This window comes from Protobothrops mucrosquamatus, unplaced genomic scaffold, assembly GCF_001527695.2.
Source record: "Protobothrops mucrosquamatus isolate PMUCROS unplaced genomic scaffold, P.Mucros_1.0 scaffold315, whole genome shotgun sequence".
In the NCBI taxonomy this organism is placed as follows: domain Eukaryota; kingdom Metazoa; phylum Chordata; class Lepidosauria; order Squamata; family Viperidae; genus Protobothrops; species Protobothrops mucrosquamatus.
In genome coordinates, this window is record NW_015386655.1 from 530,412 (window position 1) to 553,883 (window position 23,472).

General features: G+C 41.7%; 1 protein-coding gene across 1 annotated transcript in view; it reads left to right on the top strand.

The window, feature by feature from the left end:
- Positions 1-11,238: 11,238 nt before the first annotated feature.
- PNCK (pregnancy up-regulated nonubiquitous CaM kinase) overlaps positions 11,239-23,472 on the top strand; it is an 18,143-nt gene continuing 5,909 nt past the window's right edge. Inside the window, exons 1-5 of the mRNA XM_015815126.1 lie at positions 11,239-11,340; positions 13,559-13,690; positions 15,774-15,848; positions 16,687-16,825; positions 23,124-23,247. Coding sequence (XP_015670612.1) covers positions 11,264-11,340; positions 13,559-13,690; positions 15,774-15,848; positions 16,687-16,825; positions 23,124-23,247 — 547 coding nt within the window. The 5' untranslated portion in view covers positions 11,239-11,263. The remainder of the gene's footprint in view (positions 11,341-13,558; positions 13,691-15,773; positions 15,849-16,686; positions 16,826-23,123; positions 23,248-23,472) is intronic.

The window sequence follows — 23,472 nt, forward strand, 5'->3', positions numbered from 1 at the left end:
ACCACAATAAAAGATGCTGAAGTCCTAGAAAGAGTGCGGAGAAGGGTAACAAATATGATTAGTGGTCTGAAGGCTAAATCACACAATGGATGGCTAAGGGAACTGAATACGTTTAACCTAAAGAAGGGAAGGCTTAGGGTAGCCATCTTCCAATACTTGAAGGATTGTCACAGGGAAGAGGATGTCAATTTATTCCCCATAGGACCTGAGGGCAGGACAAGAAGAAATGGATGGAAGCTCATTAAAGAGCGATCCAACCTGGAACTAAGGAGAAATTTCCTGACAGTAAGAACAATTAATCTATAGCACAGCATGCCTCCTGGAGCTGTGGTCCTCCATTGTTGAGGTATTCAAGAAAAGATTGGACAACCCTTTGTCTGGGATGGTATAAGGATTCCTGCCTTGGGCAGGGGGTTAGACCTCCAAGGTCCCTTCCAGCCCTATGACTCTATGATTTTTCCCATCTGAGAAGGAAGTTGGGCTGATAGTGAATGACTGGCCTAAAGTCACCTTATTAGATTGAGGGTGGACTAGAACCAGGGTTTCCCCACTTCCAATTAAGTACCTTAACCATGATACCATACTTGTTCTCATATAACATAGTATTTTAGTGCTTATTCATGCACATGCCTATATACAGATCTGTGTTTCTCGATTCTGGCAACTTTTAAGATGTGTGGACTCCAGCTCCCAGAATTCTGCAGCCTGCCTTACAGTTCTTAAAGTTGCTAAAGTTAAGAAACACTGATATAGATATTTTTTGGTTGTTAGGCATGAGGCTGATAGGATCCTGGAGATATAAAGATTGTAGTTCTCATGATCTTATTTTGGAAAAAATACCCACTTGCAGAGGGTCTGAATCAGAATATAGCTACAGCATGAAGGGCTTTTGACTATTTCCTCTGCCAACTGGCCAATAAAACCCATCCCCCATTTTTGATTCCTCCTGACCTACACTATCGATAGCAAGTGGAACTTTTCACAGGAGATAGATTAATAATTGTTTAATGAATTGATAGATAAAGGGACTGAGAGAAGGGAGACCTAAAGTCCAAGTATGACTTGACTATGAAACTCTGGCTGAGACAATAACCCTATCTCCTAAATTACATCTCAAAGCTACTGTGAGAATGCAATGCAGGAAATACAATACCTAACATGCTTTATAAATGTGATAAAACAAGGAAAAAAATTGAATGATTCACATAAACCCTCCCATCCCATCCATGAAACCCTCCCATCCATGAAAATGGATGGGGAGAGGTGATTAGCTATGTCCTTGCCATGGTCATGACTTGCATCCCTGGTGGGAATTCTGCCGTGCAATCCATATTTCAGACAATGAGAAAAAAAAATGTTTAGGTGGGAATGTTTCTCCACGTGAGGGGGAAGCCTGAAAGGTCCAGAATCTTCACGCAAAGGAGCTGAAGGTCCACTTTCCCTGCATGTGGCATCCTACACGTGTTTTGTACTGCAAATCTCAGGATATTTGCCTGGTTGGGAATTGGGGGAAGTAAAAGACCGACACATCTAGAGGGAAGACAAATTAGGGATGGCTGGCCTTGAGCAATATCCTCGGAGTACCTTCCCTCCTGCAATCCGGCCACAAGGATATCTAATAGAAAGGAGAATAAGCCAATTATCTATGCTTCAGCAACAGGCAGATTCTGTCCAAGATGTTTTATTTATGATGGTATCCCATCTGCCCATAGAAATCAGGTGATATCATCATCGTCATCATTATCATCATCTCTCTGTGTTTACATAGTCTGCCTGACTCGTCAGTATGTACTGCAATGTACTCTTATCTAGTGTAATTGCCTGCCTCTGTGAGGCAAATGTGCCATCTAGTGTTCTTTTGTTATAAACTCACCTTCTCTTTATGACTACAGAACCACAAATATCCTTTCCCTCATCATCCTTCCTTAAGGGGGAGAGCAATGTCTCAACTAGGATGTTTCAGAGGTCCCCCCCCCACTTAATTACCATTCTGTATGAGCTATGACAAATCTAGTGGACCCAGTATAATTAGAAGCCGCGTATCATATCTGGATGCTAGGACTGTTGTCATGACACCCTGTCTGCACCTTCTTAGCATATATTGTTAGACCTTCGAAATTTCTGTATCATTTAATTCATCTTCAATATATATCACCCTTGTTTTTTTTTAAATGTCAAATTTTCTCACTTAATCCTAATTCTTTTAAATAGGTAGATGCCGTGCTTCCAAAATTTGCTGACATGGCTTTGACAGCAAATGTTGGTAGTGAATAAAAAGGTCTTTTGATAGAAAGTCACGGTGATGTAGTACTCAATGTAAGAGACTACAATTGGGGAGATTTGGGTTTAAGTTTACCCTCAATCCTGGAATTAGTGTATGATTTTGGGCTAGTCATTTTTTTCTTAGGCCAATTTGTCTGACAAGATTGATGTTGTGGAAATATTGGAGAGGAAGTATTTCTGCATGCTGGGATTGATCTCAAAGAAAAGCAGAATATTAGTTAAGCCAACAAATAAATGCAACTGAAGACACACAGAAACTTTGTGGAACTGGGTGCAGATTGTGGACTGTGGCTTATCTAGCTCAGCTGATGGTTCCTTGTAGTCCCATAAGTGCAAATGATTTGCAGGGTCTAATAATGAAAGTCAAAGACTTCAGTGAAAAATGGGAGTAAGACTAAAGTATTAGTCTTATTAGTATTAGACTCAAAGTAATAGTACTGCTTTATATAGCCCTAGTAAGACCACACCTGGAATACTGCAGCCAATTCTGGTCACCATATCACAAAAAGGATGTTGAGAGTTTGGAGAAAGTTCAGAGAAGAGCAACTAAGATGATCCAAAGTCTGGAGACTAAAACATACGAAGAACGGCAGTAGGACTTGGGTTTGGCTAGTCTAAAGAAAAGAAGAAATAGGTAAGACATGATAGCAGTATTCCAGTATTTGAGGGGCTGCCACAAAGAAGAGGGGGTCACATTATTCTTCAAAGCACCAGAGGGAAGGGCAAGAAACAATGGTTGGAAACTGATCAAAGAGAGAAGCAACCTGGAATTAAGGAGAAACTTCCTAACAGTGAGGACAATTAACCAGTGGAACAGCCTGCCTTCAGAAATCGTGGACGCTCCATCACTGGTGATTTTTAAGAAGAGATTGGACAACCATTTGTCTGAAATGGGTTTTCTGCTTGAGCAGGGGGCTGGTCTAGAAGACCTCCAAGGTCCCTTCCAGCTCTATTCTATTCTAAATGTAAAGAAGACCAAACTAATGATAATAAGTACAGTAGCCAGCCTTAGAATTGGAGTGGTGGGTACCTTCTGCTTTTTATGATCAACCTTCACTAATAAAGAAAGCAGCAGTCAAGAAAAAGCTGCAGACTAGCAATTGGTGGAGCAGCCTTGAAGCCCTTGGAAAAGCTATTCAGGTGCTGGGATGTATCTATATTTACAAAGATCAGAATTGGGCAGGCAATGGTGTTAAGGCATTAAGACGCCTGTGATACTTAATGGAAATGTAAGTTGGACTTTGAAAAAGCTGGATAGAAAGAATATTGACACTTTTGAACCTTAGTGTTGGAGAAGACAACTGAGAAAATTGTAAATAACAAACAAATGGATCATCGAACAAATCAACTCGAATTCTCATTCAAAGCACAAATGACCAGGCTCATTCTTCAAACACATTATGCAAAGACCTAGCTCTCTGAAGAAGGAAGGTATCTTAGAAGGAAAGAGAAGAAGAAGATGACCAGTCACAAGGTGGATGGGCTTAGTTATAGCAATATTGGGTGCACTATTAGAAGACTAAAGGACTAGCTTGGGGACAGGAGAAAGTATATCATGATGGCACATAATTATTTAAAAGTTTCCTAAAAGATAAGGATGAAATTTTTAAATAATTGAAAAGTCATATAAGGAAAAATCACACTAACATTTACAGTGCCAGGTCCATATAGCATTTCTACATTTCATTCTATCAATTGCTTTAACATGTATTGATGATTTGCATCCAGTCTAATACTTTATTTGATCTCCAGGAGACAATCAAGCATGTTACCCTCTTTATTGCTGAGCAGAAATGAGCAGGAAATTTGACTTTTCTGTCTTCCCACTAAGGGTTGCGCTCTTGTAATGTTGGAAATTTTCTTGGGGTCTAAATGACAATTTGGCAGAGTGCAATTTGATGACATCCAACAAGACTGTCTTGGAAATGGGAGAATATGGTTTTGTATGGCTCATAACTTACTGAGGAGCGTTCATCCCCCCTTTCTTTTTCAGTTTCTACATATATTGCCTTGATTGCCCCTCCACATTTTCAAGATGACTACATCAGATCCCACGTCAATTGGAATTTCAGAAATCAGAGCTTTCTGCTCTTTCTGCTCCAAGTAGCCTCCATTAAGACCAATAGTAAATTGAATATAAAAAAATCCCATGTTATTAAACCTCAGATTTAGTTCTTGAAGGCAGCAATTCTTGCATTTTGCTATTAGCAGACATAGGAACTATCAGAATATTTTATATATTTAATTATATTTTAGCAAAGGTTTCCTCAGAGTGGTGGTGTCCAGTTTAGCTGTGTAATTATAGGGAACTGAAATCTGGAGGGCACCAGGCTGCCCTAGAGTTGGCCAGTAGATTTATTCATTTAATTATAAATCACATTTATATGGCTGCCCATCTCCCAGAGGATGACACGATAGGGGGCTGTCTCCCATGCCTTGCTAGAATCTTGTAAAGTTGATCTGCGGTATTAGTCTCAATCACAGTATACTTGGAGAGGGAGAAAGCTTGAGTTAGCTGAAGGTAAGACCCAGGAATATTAGTTTCCCTCCTGATTTGTAAGCCAATCTCTTTATACCACCACACCACCTCATCTCCCACGATTCAGAGATAACACTGCTTCTGCTCTTAAGAGGTTTTACTTCAGGGACGTCCCTCAACCGCCTATCTGCGGTCCCTGCTGTCTTTCCCAGGCTGCAGATCTGAGAAGTCCAGCTGCGGGATGACCACTGGTGTCCCTCTTGGCTCGATTTCCAGCCGCTTTCCCAAGCCCACGTCTGCCTGTTATTGCCTTACAAGGCAGGAGCGAAGAGACGCCTAAGGAAGACGGAGTAGAAGGGTGGAGAGTAAGCCAGCAGGCGAGGTGTGGCGTGGCGAGGTGGGTCGGGCGGGCTGGCTGGCGGGAGAAGCAAAAGAGCGGGCTAGAGGATGGGAAGGGGACTGCCAGCAGCCGGTGGCATGGGCTAACTCCAAGGGGCTCAACGACTTTGAAGCAGGTAAGGGGGAGGGACGTGGGAGAGAGGACAAACCGGACTTGGGGGGGGGGAACGAGGTGCGGTCGCTCTCCGTTCCTCGCCCGCGCTTGCCCACGCACCCACACGCGCCTCGCTGGATCCTTTCCCCTCCCCACCCAGCCCCTCTCCTGCACCACCAGGCTGGGGACCGCGCGGGATGCAGAGGCGCCTCAGGAATGTAAAGGAGCCCGGATTGCAACGGATCCGGGCTGGGTGGTGGAGGAGTAGCAAGGAGTGGGAGAGGTAGAACTGGGAGGATCCGGGAAGGGGAGCCGGGGAAGCGGGGTCTCTGCGGGCGATTCAAAGGGAGGCGACGCAGCGAGGCACGCGGCCCTGTCTCCGCCTGACGCTGGGTTGATTTAATGCTCCCGGCAGGGCGCTTCTTCGTGGCTTCCCCTCCTAATAAAAGGGCAGCTGATGCTAAGGGCTGGGCTGCAACAACCGCACCCGCACGCCCGAAGCCGGGGTGGGCGGAAGGCCGGGGGATCTCTGTGAGGGTGCGTGAACGAAAGCGGAAAGCGATGCTGTAACCCTACGTCCGCCTGGCCGGCAGTTATTTTAGCGCAAAATTGTTTCGGGTTGCCCCGTCTGTAAAGTTGAGCTAGACCTGGTGCCGCTGCGAGCCGTTCTTTCGGCAGGAAAACAACGGAGGCCTGTTGCACCTTTTTTTTTTTTTTTTTGCCTATCAGCGTGGAAAGCGCTCGTTTTGGTTGCGCTGGGCTTCCAAACAGGTGGCCGTACCATTTGCTGAAAAAGGGGTGGGTGGGTCGTGCGAATCTGAAATACTTCGTTTTAAGCTGTGTTACTGGAAGCCTTACGTGTTGCGGTTCTAAAGCGGAGGCCCTAGTAAGCTTTCTCTCTGTTCCATCAGTCCTGTTTACTCAACTAAGTATGTATATCCTTTTTTTTTTACTCTTTCTATCCAACATAGCCTTCTTCCATTCTTGTATCCATGCTGTATCTCCACAGCATTCGCAAAATTATCTCCATAACGTTCCCTCTTTTGTGAATGCCCCACTATCTTAAACGTGTCCCTCTTTCCCCAACTCTCCTCCCTCCCTTCTTTTCATCTGTCACCAAATTTTCTTTCTGCACCTCGGTTCTTTTCATCCTATTTCATTCCTCATCAGTTCCCTTTTCATACCTGTATTTGTGCACAAACAGCAACAGGTTGTCAACCATTTATGCAGGCTCAGAGCTTATCGTCACAAAGTGTGTGCATGCATGAGCAAGCACACATATGGTTTATTTTTATCTTGCATGGAAACATTTGTTGTTCCATCGGAGATTTAGGAAGACACATAGCACCGTTTACAAGGATTGATGGGTAATTGCCCTTACTGCACATATTTTTTCAACATATTATAAAAATCATGTATTGTCAACAACAACAAAAGAAATGCTTGCATGTTTATATGTGTTTTTGCATTCATCAGACACTATAGCTTTTGTAATTTTCACCTACTTCTTCCCATTCTCTAAAGACAATAACATTTTTGACATCATGTATACATACCATGTCATTGGAATATGAAGCACAGTGCAATGCATTGTACACTTTATATGGATTCAGACATTTTCACCTTGGGCCAAAGGAATAAACATTACATATGGCACACAAACAACCTTCTTTCCTTCCTAGACTATCTGAACCTAGTCAAAACACACTGATATGTGTGAGCATGCGCACACACACACACACACAGAGAGATATATGTACATACATTATATACACACACGCACATAGTATGTATGCATGTATATGTATAGATGTATATAGGTGTATGTATAGGTATATGTGTGTATGTGTGTATGTATATGTGTATGTATGTATGTATGTATGTATATATGTGTGTGTGTGTGTGTGTGTATGTGTGTATGTATGTATGTATATATATATTTTATATATATATGACTCTGCCTTTAAATGTAGAAATTCTCCAGGACCAATAAGCAGTTCCAAATAACCACATATATCACTAGAAACTGAGCACAAAACTTTATAATTACTTGAAGAATATAAGAGTATAAGAAATGAGCTTGGACGATGAGTCCTAAAATTCTCTACCCAGCAAATCTGGAAGGAAGAATCCAAGTTGGGAAAAGCTGGATAGCAATTGGACTTGGTGGAGGAAGACCTGCCATTTGTATGGCTGGTTCATCAGGTCTTCTGGTTATCAGTGAGCAACTAGTTTTTGTAAAAAAAAATTGTACAGGTAGTCCTTGAGCCCAAAATCTCTGTTACTAAGCGAGACACCTACTAAGTGAATTTTGCCCTATTTTACATCCTTTCTTGCCACAGCTGTTAAGTGAATCACTGCAGTTATGAAGTTAGAAACACTGTTGTTAAGTGAATCTGGTTTCCCCATTGACTTTGCTTGTCAGAAGATCGCCAAAGGTAATTGCATGACCTTTAGACACTGCAATCATGTAAATATGACGAGTGTCTGCATTTTGATCACATGACTCTGGGATGCTGCAATGGTTGTAAGTGTGAAAAATGGTAAGTCGTTTTTATTTTCAGTGCCGTTGTAACTTTGAAGGGTCACTATATGAACTGTTGTAAGTTGAGGACTAATTGTAGTCAGTTTCTTCTACAGTGAGCTACTCATCAGATTTATTGTCCCAAAGGCCACTAGTCCTCCATGTCTGTTTTGCATTCAGTGGGCAAATGGGAAAATCAAGTGGTATCTCTCAAAGAAGTGGATGTGGTTTCGTGATCTGATTACCAGTTCCTGCATTAAGTATCATTCTCTTTTTTTAATGCATGGCTCAATTTTCATGGCATATATTAATTGCCTGTCATCCATGCACACCCTGGCTATCTGAGGCACCAGTGGGGCAGCTTTCTAGTTTAGGGGTCCCCAACCTTGGCAACTTTAAGACCTATGGACTTGAACTCCCAGAATTCCCCAGCCAGACTGGCTGGGGAATTCTGGGAGTTGAAGTCCACAGGTCTTAAAGTTGCCAAGGTTGGGGACCCCTGTTCTAATTGACAGATGCACACATCCCATCTCCCAACTCCAAACTGAAATTACTTTGCTCCGGATTAAAAACAAAATGCATCCAGTTAGTGAGAGCATCAACTCCTTTAGGTAATACATTCATGTAGATTCAAAAGAAGTAATAGTAGCAGTGAAGGCTTATGAAAAAAGAGAATCTCTGCTTTATTAAGCTTGGAGCAACGTGGGGAAGGACTTCTGTAGCATAAGAACTCTGGGCTGGAAAGAAAAAGGCAGGTGGCATTTTCCAATCTTTGCCAGCTCAAGATCAGGACTGCAGCATGGCTCAAGGTGCCCTCTGCCAAGGGCACAAAAGCACACTTTGTCTTCAGAAAGACAGTGACTCTTACTGTCCTTTGGGGAAATTGAAAAGGGGGCATGGAAGGGTGAACCCCGTTGCTTGACTCAGGAACCCAAATAATTGAAGAGCAAACAAGATGGAGAGGGAGATAAATGTATCCACTGACCAGGCCGTTCTTTCCTTTCTTGCATTGAATTAATTTATCTCCTGCCCACCAAACTTCATTTACTCTGAAAGAGAGAGACCTATAGATGGGGGCATATGGAACAGGAGGGAGGTTTAATTCCCTTTTGACCCTAAGTGTTTTTATTTTCTTCCTGAAACTTCTCGAAAGAAGAGAATAAAAGGTGTCATAATGAGAGCTCCCCTCTTGTCTGTTTTTCTTTTCCCAGATTGGCCTTCTCCAACCTGGTGCCCTCTAAGGCATAGGGGATTATGTAATTTGGCACATGTAGAAGGATTCATTTTGGGGGAAGCTGATCTTTTTTCTTTACATTGGCTGTTTCAGACAGGGATACAAGAGATAAAAGAAGTACTGTATGTTGTCTCACCTTTTTTTTCCTTCCAGAAGTGATCACGGTTTATAATAAAGCTGGCTTAAGTAGCTGCAAAAAGCGCTTGCCATTATTTCTTTCTCTGTCTCTCACACATTCATAAAAATGCACACACAGAGAGTCTAAAAGCAAAAGTTTAATGTGGAAATAGAAATATAAAAGTGTGAAATACTGCTTGTTCTTATCACTTGAAAAGACGTGCTCTTCATTTGAAATGACAGCCTAGGCACACTTCTTAATAAATCTGTCCAGATCAATTTTTCTTCTGCTCAGTTGAGTGGACATCTCTCTGTTTCACTGGGAAATATGTACAAGAGAATTTATCAAGACTTGACCAGATTCTGTCTAATTCTGAAAACAAATACAAATGATCAGGCCATCTTGTCTAGTAGTGAATTACAGCTAGTCTTTGACTTACAATCTTTCGCTTAGCGATTGCTCGAAGTTATACAGCACTGAAAAAAAGAGACTTATGACTGTTTCCCACACTTACAACTGTTGTAGCATCATGTGATCAAAATTCAGACGCTTGGCAACTGCTGTGTATTTTATGACAATTGCATTGTCCTGGGGTCAGGTGGTCACCATTTGTAACCTTCCCAGCCAACTTTGGACAAGCAAAGTCAATGCCAGATTTGCTTAATGACCGCATGATTTATTTAACTGCAGTGGTTCTTTTAAACAACAGTGGCAGAAAAAGTTGTAAAATGGGTCACAACTCAGTGAACTGCCTTGCTTGGCAATGGAAATTTTGGGTTTAATTGTCGAGGATTACCTGTAATTCTTTTTGCTGGTCTATGACCGAATAAAAGTTGATTGATTGAATTACTTCTTACCCTAGGATCTCTGATGTGTAAATAGTAAGCTGGTTATTTTAATTTTTTTAGTAAATTATACTAAACAAACAGAATAATGATCTGTGATAATACAGTCAGAAATAATATAACTGATCAGCATTTACGGTATATAATCTTTCTGTAACTTTTTTTTAACCCTTGATTATCATTTGTTGCTGCTAATACAAAATTCTAGCTGTTGTTAATGGATCTAGCATTAGTTCCTCCTTTTTTGATACTTCTTAAATATTAGGGAGAAAAGTCAAAGATGCTAGATTTTCATAATCTTTGGGTTTCTGTAATTTTTTTTTACTCTCTAGCACAGCTCTTACTTAAGAGTTTATATTAAGGTTTTACTTGACAAAACAGCCTCTAGGCTGCTTTGTTCTCATGCTTTGAACTACAGCTGGATGTGCTGAAGTTGGCAAGGAAAACCTTTCATGCCACTGTGACAAATTTCCACTTCCCGTAGGCGCTGTTGACACTTGAACAAGAAATCCCCAAAGTTGCCAAAGTGGTCCAAATGTGGTGCTTTTTAAAAATTATTATTATTTTTTATTCCACTAGACTCCACAGGAACTCATGGCAGTTTACAGATCAAAATGATCTGGGATTGGGATTTTCTGATTTCCAAGTTCTTTAGGCTCCATATTTTCTACACCCCTAGTTAATGAGGCCCCAGGGGACATTTTCTTAATTATCAGGATGTGAACAGAACCTTTGTTCTGTTCAAATGTGCCTTTATAATCAAACCTTAAACCATTTGGACAGAAACACACCATAGGGTAACTGTAGCTTCTGACAGCCCGGTGCCCTCCGGTTGTGGTAAACTGCAATTTCCAGACATAGGGACAACTTCTTGGAAGGGGTTGCAGACCATGAGGTTGTAGCTCTAGAACTGCCCTAGCCATGAAACGGGGAGACCTCCTCAGGTATTATTAAGGACAGCAGGACATGGATCTTCAGAAAACTGCCTTTCCTTTTATTTCAAGAATATTTGGGACCAGAAATGAACTTTCTGGTGATGTGTAGCTCCAAATGTACTTGTGTGTTGCCTTTTAAATCTCCATTTCGGACCCAAAATTTCTTCTTCAGTATCTGACAGTAGAGAGGAGTGGCCAGGAAATTTCTGTCCCAAGGAGCCATGGGAACAGGCTGACCCCTTTCTAGATGTTTCCATTACAAAATTTCCCTGTCTCTGTGTAACATTTTTCTCCTCTTCTCTGCCTCCCTGTCCCCAGCTCTTTCTGGCCGGCCTGCTTTTAGCTGTTCATAATGCCTCTTGGGAAAGGCTGGAAGAAAACAGTCGAAGACATTGCCAGTGTCTACGACATCAAGGAGAAGCTGGGCGCGTGAGTAAAAAGGAAGGGCTGGCTGGAGATCTGCATATGGATGCTCTCCTGCTCTGGGAACCCTGCCCTGGCGGGCTTCATCTCCCCCTCTGTTTCTTGATATATTTACTTTCCAGGCTCTGGGATTAGCCCTTCTCTGTTTTTACACTCATCTTCCCCAACTTGTGATTTGTTGGGAATCTCATAGGCCACGTTGTGTGGGGGATTCTGAGTCTTGGAGTGCAAGGTTGAAGAAGGCTGTCATAGCTTCAGTCATTTTGCTTTTCCTCCACCCGCTTCCATTTCTCTTTTTTCTTTCCCAGTTGCATCTTACCCTCGCACATCTATCATGCAGCTAGACCACGCTTCCCTCCTTCCCCTTCCAGCATTAAAGCACTGGATTGATGTTAAAGATGGTGTGATTTTAAATAGGTGTCTAAAGATGCATTCCCCCTCCCGCCCCCCCCACCACATAGCAGATAATCTCACATGTGCAACGTGGGAGAATGTTTGCAGGTCTGAGATCTGCCTTCCACTCTCCTGTGCTCCATCCCTAGCATGATGCTGACTGCTTCTCCCTCCATCTGCTTTCCCTGCCCTGAGGTCCTCAGCCTGCCCCCCCTCCCAGCCAGCCAGCCAGCCTCTGCGGCTGGATGTGCTCCCCCCTCCTGGAAGAGCCTCTTCTGCAGAGAAAGACCCCGGGAATGCTGCAGCCCCGCCTGCTTAATTTGCATACTGCGATCCCATTGGCTCCCATGCCCTCAGACGTTCTTTGGACAATAATAGACCAGGAGCCAGAGGGAATTTGGGGAGGGATGGGTGGGAGAGAAGACAGGTTAACCCTTTGTTAGCCACATGGACCAAGCCTTCCAGTTTGGAGGAAGGGCAGAAAATCCAAATCCCTTTCCAGAGGTAGATAAAACAGGCTTCTTTGTTTGCTCAGGTTTCCTAGGGAATGCCTCTCTGTTGTTTTTGTCTGCAGCACTAAGAGATCAGGTTTGCACAGGAGAATGAGTCAGCCAGCCCTGAAAAATCTTTATCCATGTTACCAGTTTGCATACTTGACACACTGTAGATCAGTGATGGCGAACCTTTTAGAGACCGAGTGCCCAAAAACCGCCCCCCACTCCTGTCCCCACTCTGCCCTGCTCGCTGGGCCACCCACCACCTCCATGGCCCGCCACAGATCACCCAGGCAGCCCAGCAGCACCATGGTGGCCACGCCCTCCGCCCGTGCCCCACAGCATCATCTGCGTGCGATGGGGCGCAAGGGCGGAGTCTTGTCCCCGCTGCCTGGCTACCATGTCCTTGGCTGCGCTGCTTTGCATGGGCCGTGCCCGGGGCGACTCTCCTCTGGGGGGGCTGCTGGTAAGGGGCCGTGGGAGGAGGCAGGGCTGGGACGACAGTGCATGTGCCCACAGAGAGGGTACCAAGTCCGCCTCTGGCACGGTGTCATAGGTTCGCCACCACTGCTGTAGATGCTGCACCCAGTTTATTCCAAAATCATAAAGTGCCTACCAAGGGAAGAGACATGTTTGAATTAACTCGTTTGGTGTGTGGTGGAGCAAAGATTGGAGGGTGTGTGTATGTGTATGGGAGTTGAAGACCCTTGGGGAACCTGCACAGTAAGTCTCAAAAATTTTCTACCACCTTTGTATTTCAGTCACTCTGGCTTTCTTTGAATGGTCTCCCTCCTGCAAAGCCAAAAACAAAACATAATCCTCCCCCCACCAAAAAAACAAAACAAACTTTCCCCTCTTTGAACTACTCATTCTTTCCCCATCTCCTATTTTTAAAAATAAGGCAAAGTTCTATTGACTGATTCTATATTCTGAAGAAGAACACACAATTGTTTCTTTGTCACAGAACAGTTTGAAGCAAACTGAGCTTTTTTTTTTCATGTAGCAACTCTAAAATCAGACAATCTGCAGAGAGTTAAAAGAATTACATTGGTGGCATGGCGACACTTTTTCCCTTACATTCATAATGCTTTTTTGCTTAACATCCCGTTCAGCCAAAGGTTTCCAAGGAATTTAAGAAAAAAAACCCCCCAAACAAACCCAAAGCCAGCTTTCCTAGAAATCACAATTTAGTTGGGCACAAACATACTTATGTGTATACTGCTGAATTGCTGTTGCAATTGGATTTTTGTAAGAAACTTTAGTGACTGCTTATGTATATGTGAGTACTTACACATACATGCATCTATGCTGCCTTTGTTTAATTCTTATTCTGACAGGGGGGCTTTTTCAGAAGTGCTCTTGGCCCAGGAACATGGATCTCAGCGCCTTGTAGCCCTCAAATGTATTCCTAAAAAAGCACTGCGAGGTAAAGAAGCAGCTGTGGAGAATGAAATTGCTGTACTCAAAAAGTAAGTGAGTTTGCATTTCTGCACTTTTGTTCCAGAATGTAAAATGAGTTTCGTGGTTCAGGGCTCAGCATCCATTTTTGTTTTGGGACTTCATTTTGTTCAGTTAATAACAATAACTTAATGCAAGTATAGATGATATTTCACTGATCTTGTAGGGAGTCCAGTTTCCAGATATGGAAAAGAGATAACATTGTCTGTCCTTAATAGCTGTATGGCAAAGAGAAAATCAGAGAGGCAATTTGACCTGCAAGCGTTTTTTGCACAGGCCAACCTACCACAGTTCTGGACTCAGAAGGCAATGCCTTTTCTCTTTAGGTAAGGGAATGTGGTTTCCATATGGTTTTGATCTCCTTCTCTTGAGTGCACTTTTCCATTCTTTTAACTTTTGGGAGTGTCTGGGCTTAAATAGGAAGCACACCACATTTAGCAGGGATTTCAGTGAATTTTGCAGGGATAATTTTATTTATTCGACATTTTAGCCTTCAGCTAAGAACCTCAGAGTGACCTACTTTTCCTAAGGATTTCTCTAGCCAGGTTAAAGTTAATGATAGTAATTGTCTCAGAATTATTTATCACTTTTTCCCATTTTCCCTTAACCATGGAATAAACGTGTCCTAGCAGTTGTGGGGTTTTTTCGTCATGATCTCCTGACCTTGCCTTCAGCTCACTGCCAACCCACATCTGAGTGGCCTTAACAATGTCTTCTCCCTTAGGCAGCATTCATTTATAGTGACACCCTAATGGACAGGATCAGCCTGATACCTACTGGCAACTTTAGGCTGGTGGGGGTCCTTGTCTGGTCTTGTCTTCTGGGGCCATTCTGCCCATTTGAGGACAGTAGTAGGAGAATGTGGGTCTTTTAAACCAGCTTCTCCCCCTGTGCCCATCAAGCCTCCAAACTGATCCCCAGCTAAAAGACCTGTGTTTAAAAAAATAGATCAGCCCAACTAACAGCTAACAGGTACTAGAACTGGGGCAGGGGACAACACTAGAAAAAAGACTCCTGCTGCACCATACAATTTCCCCTCCATTATTAGCAGTTAGATTACTTTTAAACATGGATTTACTGATCTTTTAGGGAAGCACTGAAACCATGTCTAAAAATCACCTGAAAAATAGCTAAGTACTTGAGGGGAACTCCCTTACCATGCAACCTATCCACACCTGTCAGCTGCACCATGCAGCTGTCTCCAATTCCTATCAGCTCTTTTTTTTTTCTTTGCTGAAAAATGTGGGAGAACAGTGTGGTGATTTCCACACCACAACTGGGAGAGAAATCCATTGAAATGGGGAGAACTGGCCTTTTTACTCTCTAAATTTCTAATCCTACCATAGCATCAGAATCCTGTGTGTAAGGAATCTGCTGTCCTCTTTTTCTGCCACCTCTCATTGTCCTGGTGTACAGCTGGCAGATATATAATCCACCTATCAGAACTTGCTTCCTCCTCTGCCCCCATCTCAGTTAAATAGTGTAACTGGTGGATTCTCACCAGCTGGTAATGTTTGGTGGAAGAAGAGGAAAGCCAAACTATAGAAATCCACCAGCCTCCTTAACTTGCCCTATATATAATAAACATTGGTTTATTGGTAAATAAGCATCATTTTCTGGCTAGTGGTTGGCAATGGGAGCTGCATGTTTTATGCCTTTTTTGCCCAAGGATTGATGGAGAGCACTTTAACTAGAGGAGAGTCCCTAGTGAGATTCCTATCTGAGTAGGGCTTCACCTAACTCTAATCAAACATTAAGCCTTAGGAGTATCTACATGGCTTTCATTATGCTTCCTACACATATAGGGGATGACCAGGCTGAGCCCGAGGGAGGGGTCAAATATGTCATCTGTCAAGAGTCCCTTCGCGCCCACAAGAGATCTGAGTCCATCCCACCTTGAATTCCTTTCTATTCTTAACTCCTGCTAATTTCCTTTGAGCATTAGTAGTTCAGATTCTTGTGGAGGACTCAAGCTTACAATAAATCTTTATACACATTTGGATTGCCTGGATCTCCTGATTTCCCTGGTGCTTGACAACACATACCCTTTGTGAAGTTGCCCTTCACTCTCCCATCTCCTAATTTTTGTTGTAGGATTCAACATGAGAACATTGTTGCTCTGGAAGATATTTATGAAAGTCCCACTCATTTGTACCTGGCCATGCAGCTGTGAGTAGAAGTCCCTACCCTATGAATGTGTTTCTACTTGTGAGATCTAGGGCAAAGAATTTGTCCTCTGAGATAAATGTCTGCTTCTGGAGGGATGGAAAATGGCATTACAATTCCATGTAGATCACAACAATGCATGTAGTTCCTTCAAAGAAAAAGGTCCTTGCATCCAATGAGATTACAACTAAAATTAATCCTTTCCTGATTGATGCAATCCTGATTGAAATTTGAGAAACTGCATTTGAAGGGTGCCAGCTTGGGAAGGGCTGGTTTTAATAACCAGCTAACATAGGGAAGACATGTCTGCAGAGAATCAAGTGCAAATGATATTTCAGATATATTTAGTTTTATTCCAAGTTCATGTAAGAATGAGTTTGAAGGAGAGAACTGGAGACAGACAACACCATTGAACCTTCAAATAAAGGATCCCAGTTTATAGGATCAGTTTTCTTTTTCTGGTATGAATAGAAGCTCTGGAGCTCACCATACCAAACATACAGTATGTACTGTATGTATGTATGTATGTATGTACCTGGACAAGTCCCTGCAATTTTCCTGGCAAGATTTCAGAGGTGGTTTGTCCTTCCATGGACCAAGGTCATCCCACTGTCTTTGTGTCTAAAGTGGGATTAAAATTCCCGGTCTCCGGGTTTCTAGTTTGATGCCTTAATCACTACGCCAAATTGACTCGAAGGCATAAAATCAGCACTATCCATATAAGCTGCATGTTGGGTTCCCAGGCCACCCTTTTCAATTGGGGAAGAAAATCGTTCCTGATGGTTGGATTCTTCCTCTTGCTGAAAGGATGTGAATTTAACCAGCTCTCTCCTGGGCGCAGGGTGACAGGCGGAGAGCTCTTCGATCGCATCATTGAACGAGGCTATTACACAGAAAAGGATGCCAGCCAACTCATCCGGCAGGTGCTAGAGGCTGTGAATTACCTGCATGATCTGGGAATTGTTCATCGGGATCTCAAAGTGAGTATTGTTGGGATGCTTTGGGGTGTTCAACAAGTCCCAACTTTATGCAAGAGAGAGGACCCCAACCCCCCTCCCCCAGACTAGGAACTCTGCTTTGCTGATAGACATTTATATTTAGCCTGGTTATTGAGTTAACCTATTTTTCTGGGTTTCCAAAATAAATTGAACTACAAACTACCTGAGTGGTATCTGTTGGCACAAAAACTAAGCTGCCATTACCACCAAAAACAAGGTTAAAAAGATATGTGAAGCCTAGTTTTTGGAATTCTTTCCAGCCTTTTGTTATAAGAGTCACATCACTGGGAGGAAAGTTGAATTGAAAAGAAAAATTAGCCAGGGTTATGTTGTGTGTTAAACTGGCCCAGTGTGTTGTACAGAAACAGCTTTGCTTTTAGGATATTAATGAGAACAGAGATTTTGTAATATAGCCAAGGTACATGGTTGTGTTTGTAAAGTAGCCAGAGTACTTGGCTATTAACGCTGAAGGGAAGGGATTATTCTAAAATGTGATCTACAAATTTCTGAATATGTTACTTCAATATAAAATCAGCTCCTGGATTCTGTCTCTTTGTCACATGTTGGCATAATCAAGATGTAAATTAAGAGTGAGGCTACACGGAGGAAGCAGCTGAATTTTGTAAACTTAATTTTTGTCTAACAAAAAAATGGCAGGTTTATCTTAACCAGACTTTGTGCCAGCTCTTTGCAATGATTAAGCAAATGTAGAGCTTTGCTCTGAGGGATACTTTTAATCCAAATCTGGCAGTTGGGAGGATCAAGAGTGGGGTAATTAGTTCCTCTGGAGTTCTCACAAATCTCTGCTTTTAATGTTGCAATTAGGCAGGTACTGAAAGGGAATAAAGGGCAGGAATGGTTCATTCTCCCGGTTAATTCTCCCTTCATGTGTAATCTTATTTGCATTAGGACCAAAATTCAGAATGTGAAACTCACTGTAATGTGTTACTGCAGTTACTCTGTCTTCTGTTACAATCTGTGAGGCAGAATTTAATCAGCAGAACTAAAAACAATACAAAGCTGCTTTCTGCAAGAAATGGTGATTTCCAGAGAAAGAAACTGGATTCAGGGTCATTTTTTGGGTGGTCCTGCAAAATAGGCCAGCTGGAAGAAGGAAGTGGAGGAGGATGGAAAGATCAGAATGTAACATGGGAAACATTCCATCCCCCAAATCAGTATTTATCAACCTTGGCAACTTGAAGATGGGCACAATTCTCCCGTTAGCCATGTTGTCTGGGAAGTTCTGGGATTTGAAATCTGCCCATCTTCATGTTTCCAAGATTGAGAAACACTGCTCTAAATTAACCTTCTGAATAGGGGTGCAGTTGTCACTTAGTAAGATGCAGGTTTTGCTCCTGCTGCATCAGAGTCCTCCTCCTTTTACAAGCAAATGGCTGCTGTGCATGGAAAAAAATGTTGAAAGTACTATGCTGATTGATGAATGCAGAGTAGAGGAAGTCCCACATTTGTGTGCTGACATTGGACCAGTCTTAATAGGAAATGGAGGAGATGCAGTATTTTTGTTTGATAGCGATGAGCATTTTCATCCCAATAACTGTCCAGTTAGAGCACTAGTCTGTGGAACAATACCATTGCTAGTCTGGAGAGCCACACTGATCTCAAACAAGTGATTGAGGCCTACCCAGCATCTAACAAAGCATGCCATTCTTATGTTAGGCCTGGAAGAATGAATCAGTTTCTGTCCTCTTCATGATCATTATTGAGGCAGTTACTATCAGTAGAACTTTTTGTCACCACTGATAGTGCCTGACCATTTTATCTTGTGTTAGCCTCTTTTTAAAAAAATACGTTCAAATTTCCCAAGCCTCTGTGTTCTTCTGCAGTGACTCCTGTCTTGGCATTATGTCTCTGATTTAAAATACCTAAGTTTTAGTTTTTATCTTCTTCTAGCACAGAATTGTTCTTCTTGTGGTCCAAAGTATACTCAACAATTTTATCTGGCACTATAATTTAAGAGCGTCATCTTTCCATTGTGTAGTCTTTCTTATTGCCTAGCTTTCACAGCAATATGCTACATCTGGGAAGAACATGGCTATTGCAATACATGTCTTTAGTACTTTATCCAGGTTTATCGTAACCTTTTTTTTAAGTGGCAGATGTTTCTTTAGCTTGTGGATTTTTGAGCCTTTGAGTGAGGAAGATAAAGTCTGTCATCACTTTAACTTCTCTCACTGTTTTGTTGGGTTGGCATTTCTTGTAATCTTAGTTGTCTCCCCCCCCCCCCCNCCCCCCCCCCCCCCCCCAGTCTTTTCCTAGTAAGAAGCAGACTGGCTTTTATGAGCGAGAAGCAGAGTTTTGTATTTTTTGTTTTTACCTTCAACGTGAAATTTCTTAAATTTTCTTTGATTCCCAATACTATGGTCAATGGGAAGCAAATCTAAGCATATCTGAGGTTATTGATGTTTCCCAACAAATTCAGTTACTTCTTCTTCTATAGCTTTTCTCAATTTATTCTGCATATGAGCTAAATGCTAGAATGCACTTTTGGCATACTCCTTTCTAATTATGAGTGGTTTAGTTTCTCTATGATTTAACTGTTGCTTCCTGGTTATTGTGCAAATTATTCAGTAGGCTGATGAGGTGGCCAGGTACACTATCCTTTCAAGGGCTATTCACAATGTTGTGCTCTGTATGGTCAAAGGTCTTTGTATAATCAACAAACAAAAATAGATGTCTTTACCTTTTCTATTATCCCCTGGAAGTTAGGAATGTGGTTTCTAGTCCATTTTACCCTTTTACCTTTTCTGGTTCCATATATGAATTCTGAACTACAGAATCCTGAACATTATCTTACTAGCATTTTGAGATAAGTTCAATTCAGTGGTTTGAGTATTTCTTAACACTTCACTTTTTAAAAAAGTATTGGAATATAAATTGATCTTTTCCACTCTTTTCCATTCCTGCTTAACAACCTCAAATATCACTTTAACTGCATCATTTTGTAAACCTGCAAAAGCTTCTGCTGTATCTACTACAGCTTTATTGATAGCAGTGTTTTCTAGGACTCATTTAATTTTACTTTCCAATACACCTTGTTTCAACACAGTGGTCAAACCTGTATATATATTATTGTTTGAGGGAACTTTCTTTATAATTCTTTTATATGTTTGCACCATCTTTTCTTGATATGTTTCTTCTCCAGTATATCTTTCTTTTGTCTTTTCATGCTCATATTTTTACAAAAGGTCCTTTTATGAGCCGTGGTGGTGCAGTGGTTAGAATGCAGTATTGTAGGCTGACTCTGCTCACTGCCAGGAATTCAGTCCTGACCACCTCAAGGTTGACTCAGCCTTCCATCTTTCTGAGGTCAGTAAAATGAAGATCCAGATTGTTGGGGGCAATATGCTGACATATAACCTAAGTGCTATTGCTATTTGTTTTATGTAATTTTTAAAAACAAAGCTCTTTTCATTCCCGTTCAGATGTTCTCTTCAGTTTCCTTGTGTTACTTACTGATATATATAATTCCTTGCCTTTTGCTGTTTTTTTTGGAATTTAGCATTGGATTACCATTTGCTTTCTGCTTTTCTTCAGTTATTTCTGATGTATCGTGGAGTTAGAAGTGAGAATTTTATTCTTGGTTCGCAAAGAAAACAAGAGACCAGTTCTTTCTGGTTTAAGATGATGTAATATATTTACCCATGTTACACAAATAACAAAGGAGGAATGCAGAAAGCTTTCTCACACTGAAACCAACAATTGTTGACCTGAGATAAGAAGTGGATAAGAAGATATAGACTAAATCTGCCAAGCTAAGGGATGCATGAAGTAGGGCCCCTTATCACAATAAAGGGAATAAGCAGAAGGCCCAGCTTCTTTGCTCAGTGAGGCAAATTAGGTAAAAAGAAGAATCAAATGGTATCTCAAGGTCTAAGTCCAAATACTTACCTCATTAGTAAGATTAAGATTGTGGGCTTTATTAAAGGTAAAGGTAACGATTTCCCCTGTCCAGTCTTGTCTGACTCTAGAGAGCGGTGCTGATCTTCGTTTCTTAGCCGAGGAAACCAGTATTGTCCGAAGATGCTTCTGTGGTCATGTGGCCAGCATGACTATACACTGAGGTGCATAGTGTGCTGTTTCCTCCCCATCAAAGTGGTACCTATTTATCTACTTGCAGTTGCATGTTTTCAAAGTGCTAAGTTGGAAGGAGCTGTGGCAAGAACAGGAGCTCACTCCATCATGTGGTACTCATGTCTTGAACTGCCAACCTTCTGGTCAACAAGCCTAGCATCTTAACCCCTAAGCCACCACACCTCTTCTGAGCTATACTAAGTAATGAATTATGTGCTATGGATTGGCACATTTCTCCCTGTTTCTATATAGTCCTTACTGACCTAAATTTGGGGTTCCCAATTTGCTTTGACTGGGGCTCAGCAATGACAGTAAAGGTATCTTAATAAAGATAATCGAACTCAGACCTCTATTGTTCTGGTTCTTGTTTTAGTAGAGCAGTTCTTCCCTCAGGATAATATTATCAAACAGCTACTAGGCTTTGTTCTGCTTTTTACATTTCAGGATACTTTTGTTCGTTCCATTTTTAAGAAATTCACAGATTTTTGTCTAGAAATCTTCGAGCAGTCTATTTATCAAACGGAGTCTGTAAGATCTATTCTTTACCCTTGCTGCATAATCATGAAGTTGAATCCTGTTGGCTTGATTATTTTGTTTTAAGTTGTAATTTGTAGGCAGGGAGTAGTCATCTGTGCCGTAATTAGCACCGGGTCTTCTTTATGCTGACTAAGAGAGCTTGTCTGTTTTTGTTTATTGAGTTGTCCATTGTCCATCCAGTAATGTCCATGTATAGAGTCACCTTTTCAGTTGTTGAAAGGAGGTATTATAAACATTGAATTTTCTTGCCAGAACTCTTATTAGTCTCTCTCCTACTTTATTTTGTACACAGAGAAAAGTTTTCCTATTATTCCAGATGGTATTACATAGTGTTTTGAAAACCAGTTTGGTGGTCAAGGCCTCAGATTAGAAATCAGGAGACTGTGAATTCTAGTCCCACCTTAGGCACGAAGCCAGCTGGGTGACCTTGGACCAGTCATTCTCCAGGAACTTGTCCAAGCAGTTACCAGGAGTCAAGACTGTCTCAAAGGAACCAACCAACCAACAAAAAAACAAACATCATTTTAGTATGATCTCTTCTTTTGGTGCTGCATGTTGCCATAAAATTTTCTCTGCATCTATGGCTGGAGTATAGTTTTGAATCACTTGTAACATTGATTGGATTGCCTTGAACTCATTTGAGATCATTCCATCATTTTTAAGTTGTATCTAAGCATTGGCTTTTATACCTTTTCGTTAACAGTGATGGCTACTCCATTTCTTCTGCTCTTGCCCACGGCAAAAAATATGGTGTCTCACTAATGTGAAGTGATGCGTTTCAGTCCATTTGATTTTGTTGATTTCCAGAATGTGAATGTCAGTCTTAATATTTCTGCTCTGAAAGCATCAAATTTGCCCTCGTTCATGGATTTGACATTTCATGTGCCAGGGATACACATGTCTTTATAGCATCAGATTTTTATTTTGCTTTGGATGCATCAGCAGCTGAACATCCTTTTAGCTTTTGTCAAATCACAAACTCCAGTCCTATTTGTGCTTACCTCCTTTGGTTGCTCCCAATACTTGTGGGATTCCTTTCAAATTGGAGGTGGGGAGAGTTATTGTCCAGTATTATTTTGAGATTCTCCTGGTTGTAAATGTCCATTTTGTTGGCAGAATACTGGAGTGGGTTGCTATTTCCTTCTACAGTGGATTGGGTATGGTTATAATCCCTGGTTTGTGACACTCCTGGAAATTACATAATGATGTAGCTCGCAAGTATTATTGGAATACACAAAACCCCCTTACTGATCCATGAAGGGAAAATTAGCATTAGATGGTGTACGTGCACAGAGAGAGAGAGAGAGAGAGAAATCTTTTTGCTGCCATCCAATTTTAGCTGCCAGACATATTTATACAAGGATCTGTTTTGCACCCGTGAAGGCATGGAAGATGTTGGAATAAGGGGGGGAGGAACTACATTAATGCCAGTATAGCTAAGGACACCTTAAGCCTCTGCCAGTCATGGGGTGGCAAGGAGATGAAGGCAATGCCTTTAGGACAGAGCAGAAAGAAAATGCAAGTGGGGGAAAAGCTCTATTCTTATTATCTTTGGTTGTATAGAAACTAGAAACTCTTAAGATCCTTGTGGGAAGGAAGACATAGGAAACATGGTGTATGTAACTTTACTCTGTTTTGCTTGTCCAAACAGCCTGAAAATCTCCTGTATGCTACACCATTTGAGGATGCCAAGATTATGATTACGGACTTTGGGCTGTCTAAAATTGAGGCTGATGGTATCATGTCTACAGCTTGTGGAACCCCGGGCTATGTTGGTGAGTGTGGTAATGGAGAAGGGCGAGGGGCTGAACATGTTCTGTGTTAATAGCCACTCTTGCGTAGATGTGCAAAGCCTTTCCTGTAGAAAATGGATAATTCAATTCAATGTTCAATGATAATAGTCCACGACAAGGAAAGACTACCTTATACAAATATCTTAAAGAGCATTTGATTTCCCCCCCCAATATTTATTTATTTATTTATTTATTTATTTATTTATT